Raw genomic sequence first — 8,627 nt, 5'->3', positions numbered from 1 at the left:
GGCTTCAAAAAAAAGTTTCATAGGTAGGCATTGAAATGCAGGATTTGGTCATTTTAACTGTTTATAAGATTTTTAAAACAGAGGTTTAAGCTGCTATAGAAAACGCAGCGAAAAACCTTCCTAAAATGCACTTGGAAAACTGCTAACGTTTCACAACCATATTAACGAAGGTACTGTATACTGATGCATAAGGGGAGGTGGAGCATTTGAAGCTTTGTCTTCTTGTGATTTAAATCCTGTTGAAAACAACACCAGATGGGTTCAAGCCCAGCAGCTCAAGGTCATCCAACAGTGTGTCCTGCTCCAAACCGTAAGCGTGATCATGATTGAACTACACAAAGTCATCAACAGAAACTTAATATGCTGTCAGATACTGGGTGATCTTCAGAAAAGCATTTTAAATGCTGCTTACGTCCAATGACAGGGACGCAAATAGCCCTTGTGCAAAAGCGATACTGGAAGAACTGAAGACCTCTCTTCGTGTTCAATTTTAAATTTGCTGCAAAAGAGCATGTTATTTACTTGATGGACTGCATTCTGGTCAGGACACTTGGGTGGCTTTCCTGTCTTAGGCACGTTCGAGGGGAAATGTCTTATCCGTTGTAGATTCCCAACCGTGGAGCCACCCAGCTGCAGCATTGTGCAGGCCATGCAGTGGCTTATCTATTAGCTATCTAGCCCAATAGAGAAAGATATAATCTCTACTGAATGCATTTAGGTTTCTCTATTGAATTTGAACCCTGCATCCTTCATAGCTTTATGTAGCACAGGATTTGACTTCCATTTTGCAGAATGATGCCATGCTCCCATGACACATCCCGAGATGTCAACTACGTTATTTTTAACTGTAACACCCACTCACCCACCCACTGTTCGGCACAGATTACCACATTTGTTCCCGGGGCAATTTCCAGGTGCTACTTTTGGTCTCTGAACAGAAGGCCCTCAAGCACCTGCGAGTGTCAGCCCACTTATTCAAGTGCTTAATTTTAGGCATATGAGTTTGAAATACTTGGCATGAATGTTTTGCACCCTTCAGGGGAAAACAAGGCCTGAACAAATGAAAAATCCGTCACTATACAAGATTTTTTTAAAAAAGACCGATTTTAGAGTTTGCCTTTTTTTTTTTTTTTAGGGCGCCAGAAGGGCCCACTCTAATCTAGTCCACTGATTCAGACCCATGGGGTGCCACGAGGCCAGCACTGCCGCAGGGTGAAATTGCCACCTGCACTTCTTTTCAGGAGGTATGTCAGAGCCGAACGGAGAAGCGGCTGGAGACGGAGCCCACACCTGCGCCGGTTACATTATGGCAGCACGACCTTTTGCTGCAGCTCTCCCTGGTTTGACTCCGACGTCAAATGCACAGGCAGTTCTACCTGCAGGCCCCGCCGCCCGTCTCCACGAGACACCCAGCAGGGCGGGACTGGGGAGCTTGCACTCCCGCCACCGCCTCTTCCTGATATGGCTCTGCAAGAGGTGTCTGGTAGTACTGGCAGTTTCCATACCATGACAATGCTCATATAACATTCATATTAATTTTTTTAAATGGAGCGCTGCTAAATTTTGACACGTTTTGCAAGGGTGTCTCGAGTCTGAAGAGGTTGAGAAGCACAAGTCTGGTCTGATGCCTACATAAGGCATTCATTCTTGCTTCAGGAGATTAAGAGCCCTGCAATCGCAGGCGATCTCGCTGTTCTTGTCAAGTTGCAGAGGAAATGTGCACTTGAATCTTTTTAAGTAGTGCTTCACAACAAAGAAACATCAGCTATGAAACATCTGACTTCTGAATCCCGATGTTCAAAAACCAAACTTTAAAACAAATGCTACGAAGCATTTCTTTATAAACAACTTTTTTTTTAAATTGTTTTTTAAAAATAATGAACTGAAACAGGATTTTTTTTTTCCAAAGGGAATATGCAGTTAGGTTTTATTCCTATAGCACCATCAATCCATAAACTTTGCTTTTAATTTACTGGTAAAACAGATCCTCTTAAGGCCCATAGGACAGAAATATGGGTTAGCTTTAGTTTTTGCTATGGTCTAGCTAACAGAGAATTCACACTTACTTGCCTCCACTCCCAAAAATTCATTTCTACAATGTACAATTATCGGTTCCATTTCGACAAAGCCAGCACGTCCAGTGAAATCATTTTTTTCTGGAGCAGAAAATCTAAAAATCTTAACAGCTCAGTAGACTAATCTATTAATCTGCCAATTTAAACTAATAATGCATTTCCTATGTTACAAAATGAGTCTGGGAAATGTATATTTGGGAAAGATTATTTAGTAAATTACCCGAGTTAAAAAGCTGAGTAGGTGTAGATATTTCCATAACTACCTATTAAACACATCCTTTCGAGAAGGATATGAACATTTACATATCTTGGAGAGTTATAGTCGGACGCCAAAATACTTTAAAAACTCTTTAACGTATTTGTCCTTCTTACAGATTGTATGCTGCAAAGACTTGCAGAGAAATCCTTTTTTCTCCTGACCTAAATAGAAAGACAACTTGTAGTTTTTTAGAGAGACAGAATGACAAAGAAATTGTATGTATAATTTAAGGTTTCTAAAAGTTAGGGAGGATTTTTTCCCCCACATGTACAGAAATCAGTGTTTGCAGGTATGTACAAAAGTTTATTTTACATTTTCAAATACCAACTGCTTCAGAAAAACAAATTTACAATAAGTAAACAGACATTATAAAACCAGCTTAATGGTGCATTTTCTATTAGAAACACAATTTAATGTAATACAATATTTAAAATAAAAATAGAAAAACAGAGTGCCTCCCTTTATAAAGTTAACAATTTCTGATGTGAACCATTAAAATCTTTTAAATACAACAGCAGTCAAAAGTATGCTGCAAAAAAAAAAATAATAATAATAATAAAATTGTACAAGTCTCTTTCTTGTACAATATTTTCCCAGCTTCACAGATAAACTCTGACCAGAAACATGGCAGAAGTCATAGCCTGGGAGCAATCTTATGGAGCTGTATCATGTACAGTTCACAACAAAATACCTGCTTCACAACTGTGTACAGCATATTGTTACCTTATTAAAAAAGGTTGTGTAAACACACACAAAAAAAAAGCTAGAATGCAATGCTTTTTAACATTAAACATCTATTTCTATAATTTATAAAGTATGGATTTTGCATATATAACCTCTTTTTTGAGTTTATAAGAAAGAGTTAAAAGGGTTTAATTAGAGGGATTTAATGACAAAATTGGGATTAAGAGCCATTTGAAATCTGGATATTAGTATCTCCATTGGGCCACTGTAGGGTATCCCCAGGATCTTGCATATCAAGTGAGCCTGTGACACAAACAGAACGCAGAGTGCAACACGTGATGAAATGAAAGGTGAAAATATTGAAGTCCCTTGCATGTTTCAGCCGGGAACCTAATTTTTAGTACTTCCATGCTATCAAAGTGTGAGAGTTGATAACTATGAGAAAAACAAAAGTTACAACAAAACTTCTACATTTCAAAGCGCTTGTTTCCTGATGGGATAAAAAAATATTCTGACTGTTTCAAAACTTATGAGGAAAAACCAAAGCATCTCAAAATAATTACAGAAAATTAGTAAGGCATGCTATAATACGTCAGTACTCAGTTGCACTGCTAAAGCTATGTTAGTCAGATTTTTCCATTATTAACCCAGTTTTCAAAAAAAAAATGAAAAGATCACTGCTTAGTATACATATTCCTAAACACTTGAACAATTTACAAGTAATTATAATGAACTGAATCAGAACATTTGAAGAATTAGTAAATGCGCCCCAATTTAAAAACAAACCTTTTACAAACAATTCATTGATATGTGGACTCATTTTTGGTATTAAATGTCCAAAGTACCATACACGTTTTTTATTAGGCGTTAGTATTTTTACAGTAATAGCATTTTACAGATTAACAGTACATAGTCCCATATCTATATATCCCTCTACAATAGAGGGATGCACCTTTAACAATGTTCTCTCTACAAACAGTTCAGAAGGAGCCATTATGTTTTACTCCATCAAACTGTTTTGGGGTTTTTTTTTTGTGATACAACTCAAAGGTTTAAAATAATGTTCAACTTCAGAGATGCAGTGACATGCACCTAGCACAGTAACATGTATTTGAAATAGCACTGCTTAGAAGCAAGGTCTTCTTATTTGAAAACCTTTATGTTAAGTGTCACAAAAATCACTTTAGAACGTTTGAGTTCTTAAGCAAGTGAAGAATCAAAAGTTGAATGATCTTTTTCTTTGCACACTGAGCCGCAATACTGCAGTCTGCACGGTGCATCTCATCGCTTTCCTCTACCTCTCCAATGCCAACGTACAATGGGGTGAGAGTTAAGACAGAACGGCAGCCTTTGTTTTCATCATCTAGCTGTTTGATTAACAGAGAATGTACAAGATACTAATGAATTAATGCTCCAGCATTTTCAAAAGCATTTTAATAAGCTACGCAGATGGCAGCCTTTTCTAAGTATTTTTCTTCACAGTTTTACAGTTGTCGGTATGTATTTTCGATTAACAGGCTGAGAGCCAAAAGGATACTTTGAGACAGTACAGGCTGCTGCACCCCAAAAAGGAATACCAGCAAATTTACATAAATATCATCTCCTGGCTTAGAAAATTTGATTAAAACAAAAAAATTGGGAAGAATATATAAAAAAGTAAATCAATCAAACAAAATAACTTGAGTTATTTGTGCTCAACGTTTCCGTTCACGTGCATGCATCCTGTGAAACTTTTGTTAAAATAAGCAGGTTTCACCCAGCTTAGTAAATATCCTTCATTTCCACTTCTGGCACTGAGAGGTCATAGGTATTTAACAACATGGATACAGAATTAGTAAACACAATCTACACTGCCAAGGAAACATTTTCAACTGTATCTGCTACTTTCGCTGGGACTTCGATTGTTAGAGTAACTACGGTCACTCTCACTGTCGGAGCCAGAAGACCTACAATAAAAGGTAAACAGGGTGAAATGCCTTACAAATTAGATTTCTGTTTGTGTTTCAAGTTCAAAGTTGAGTCAATGAATACTCTTTGTAAATAAGATTAGTTTGCCCCCCAGTTAAAGGGATATTAATTAAAATAGAAGATAGTGTCAAAGTTACAGGGTGAAATTCCAGTCCCAATGATTAGAGTAGGAGCTCTGTCACCGATTTAAACAGGGCAGGATTACCCCTCACAACTACATTTCGAGAGTAAAAATAAAATGTATTTGCTTGAATTCACCGAGCTAGGATGTATTTGAATAAGTCTTTAAAGCTGTCTCAGCAGTGTTTCTCCAATGGAGTGAGCATGCACATTTCTTACTTCAAAACCAGTAAAGAGGAGTCTAAAGGATTGGGCCACGAAATGGTAAAATTAGGTTTTGAAAAACCATTTGCTTATCAAATTAAATGCGTGTGTTTTTCTTCTTTGTGAACTGGTTGTGTTGACCATCTGTGCAATCTGCAGCCTATTTAAATGGCATGCAAGCTACACAAGTATATGTGAATTTAGAAGAGTAAACTTTCTTGAGAGAGCAGTAATTTTCCAGTCCTAGTTATTTAGTAGATAGCTCATATGCCAAAGGAATGTACCTTAATTCCACGTCTGTCTTTCTGAGATTTGCAGCAGCTAACCTGAAACAAGATTCAGGCTTTCTCCATCCCATTATAATCATATTCAGGTGTCAACTCTGATGTATAACAGAACTTATTTTAATGACAGAGATGGATGGTTTGGGGAATGATTTGAGTGATTCCACAGACTAGAAACTGGGAGTGGAAATCCAAAGGAAAAGAAGAATGGGAAATGGATAGGCTAGAAACAGCGCAGTTCCAAACACTGGCAGATTTTACCATTGAGCAATAATTGATGTGACAAAAGGGACTAAACAACTGACAACCAAAAGTTTGCTACTACCCAAGATCACAATCCAACCTTGATCTTTGTAAACTGCCCACTGACATCTGTGGGATTTCCACTTCAGATTTAGGGCTGCCCATCATCTTCCGTTTATACCATGGACCACATGGCTCAGACAGCAACCCCAGCATAGCAGTGGCCTTACAAATTGAAGTTCTTTTCGAAACATGCTAGGAACGTAAGCTTTCAAAGCAAATGGACTCTGAAAAACATATCCAGTGTCTATAGAAGTGTAACTAATTACACTTACAGCTCTTTAACTACAGTTATAATTAGAGTGTAAGAAGTGTCATTTGCACTGGCATTTTGGTCAGCATAGTTATTTCTCTTCTCAAGATTTTTGCTGGTATCTAGTAAAAAAGATCTACCATCCCATGGCATCTTGGCATTAAAAGGTGATTTTTCAATCCCTTGTACCAACATATAAAACAAACAGTTAGATTTAAATCCCACAATCATTTAGTTCTCAAATGGTTAAATAAGGATTTTTTTTTTTTTAAAATATGTGCTGCCACAGGTAGAGAAACAGATGTATACAAATGTACTTACAGCCAATGGACTGAATATAGCAGTACTATATTTTTGGTCTCTTCTCAAATTCCTCTACCTTTAGAAATAGTGATTTTGTCTGTTACTCTTGTCATGTATTTCTAATTCCTCATTATTACTATTAAACAACCTGGTAATAATAGTGAATTTTATATGGATAGTAGTATTAGGAGTGGGGGGGACAGGGTCTCTCTCATTAGCTTCCAATACAACACTAAAAGACTTTCATTAGGAATACAGCTATAGTTTTGAAGTTATGCTACTAAAATTACATACCTGGACCGTCGGTCATAGCTTCGAGATCTGCGATAGCTGTCGCTCCTTTTACTTCTACTTCGACTACGACTTCTGCTATAGTAACTATCATAGGTATATGACCTACTTTAATAGGGAGAAAAGAAGTCATTAAAGACTTTGGAAAGGTCTTGGTTAAAATGAAGAAAATCAGACTTGGGGATATATGTTGTAAAGACATTTATAAAGGGAAATAAGAATTGCTGAGTGGCAATTATTTGAAGGATTTGTCAAAAAGGTAAAACAATTAAAAATGTTTACTTCAAATAGTGTACTTTTCTTTATAAAGCACTAGGAATACATGCCTCACATTGCTTACCCAAATAAGCTATTTATTTAACTCCCCCCACCCCCACAAACTACATGCGTTTTTAGACTAATTTTAAACGTTCAACTGTATCAAAAATCTTAACTTCTCTCTTGCTATTTTTTAATGGGAAATAAAGAAAAAATGGGGGAGTAGGAGAAGGTTAAAAACAAACCGACAGACTCAGGAAGCAGTACACAAAGGGCGTCTAATTCTATTCAGGTTCTAATACTATGTTTTTTTTACCGTAATATTTGGGTGCCTTTATTTTTTTATCTTTTAAAAAATATGATTAAATTTCAGGCAGTCAAATTCTCTTACTTGACTACTTAAAAAAATATCACATAGGTTATAAATTGAAAAGGCACTGTCTTAATACATTTGCTCACTGTGGGTGTACCTACATGTGTTCTTTACAGCAGAACTGATTAATTAGCTTTCCAGTAAAGTGTCACAGTCTACACATGGGCTATTGGGGAAGTACTATCCTATTGCAGAGTAATTATGTGTGCTCAAATGCACGTGTAGACTGTGATGGACTGGCTGGGGCATAAGGGCACTACAGTACGGGTGCTGCCTGCCAGCTAGCCCTGCACTATAGCACTCTTGTGCCCCAGCCAGACCCTCTGTTGCCTGATGCCGCCACCTGAGCCCAGGGCTGACCCTCTGGGCCGCCTGCCAGCCCAGGGCTGCTCCACCCTGGCTGAACGTGCTGTGGTCCTGGAAGCATGTGTAAACACTGAACCCAACAGCAGCTGACAGAACTGTGTCCACATTCATTGCATTGCCCTAATTGCATGTGTAGATGCACCTAGTAAGAAGAGTTTGCCATCTGTATTAGTTGTAGGACCATAATCCCTACCTGGATCGACTGTGACGATCATATGAACTGCTTCTGGATCGACTTCTACTATAGGTTCGACTGTCAGAATGAAACAGGAAAGACGTTTTAATCATTAAATTGGAATAAATGCTGAATTGGGGAAAAAATATGATTTGCTTGGTGTTTTTAGTTGAAGCTGCCTGACATATTTTACATTCTCCAAGAATATGCAGTCTTGAAGTTTATTTCTATTCTTACACACCACAGACATTTCAAGTAGAGTGCACAGAAAATGCAGTTGCATTGATGCATCTCAACCTTGGCTCCAACATTAAGCTACTTTGATTTACTATGCCTCATTTACTACAATTTGTGGTAACATGCACTTCTGGGCACCATTTTCATCACAGAAACTTACCTCCGACTCTTGTAACTGTGGTACGAGCTACTCCGACTTCTTGACCGATCCCTACTGTACCATCCCCTGCTTCGACTTCTTGTATAGCTTCGGGACCTAAAATTAAATAACAATTTAAAAAAGGATTTAGTAATGTGTAAACTAAAAGGGAGACATACAAAAATAGGAATTACCATGAAGATTGATTTTGCAAATCTGTTTTATTCCATAAAAGCCAGTTAAGAGAAATTTAATTTCTACTAGCATGCAACTATGAAGAGAAAAAAAAAAAAAAAAATCACAAACCACAAGAAACTTTATCTTAAATGTTTCTT

General features: G+C 37.4%; 1 protein-coding gene across 4 annotated transcripts in view; it reads right to left on the bottom strand.

The window, feature by feature from the left end:
• Positions 1-2,616: 2,616 nt before the first annotated feature.
• NKTR (natural killer cell triggering receptor) overlaps positions 2,617-8,627 on the bottom strand; it is a 47,123-nt gene continuing 41,112 nt past the window's right edge. For all 4 annotated transcript variants that reach the window (XM_059729234.1, XM_019499533.2, XM_014608993.3 and 1 more), the window contains 4 exons: positions 8,314-8,409; positions 7,935-7,994; positions 6,748-6,852; positions 2,617-4,964 (listed from right to left, as the gene is read on the bottom strand). In XM_059729234.1, the coding sequence (XP_059585217.1) occupies positions 4,886-4,964; positions 6,748-6,852; positions 7,935-7,994; positions 8,314-8,409 (340 nt within the window). In that variant the 3' untranslated portion in view covers positions 2,617-4,885. The remainder of the gene's footprint in view (positions 4,965-6,747; positions 6,853-7,934; positions 7,995-8,313; positions 8,410-8,627) is intronic.

Source organism: Alligator mississippiensis, chromosome 5 (genome assembly GCF_030867095.1).
Source record: "Alligator mississippiensis isolate rAllMis1 chromosome 5, rAllMis1, whole genome shotgun sequence".
In the NCBI taxonomy this organism is placed as follows: domain Eukaryota; kingdom Metazoa; phylum Chordata; order Crocodylia; family Alligatoridae; genus Alligator; species Alligator mississippiensis.
This window is presented reverse-complemented; position numbering and strand designations above follow the sequence as displayed.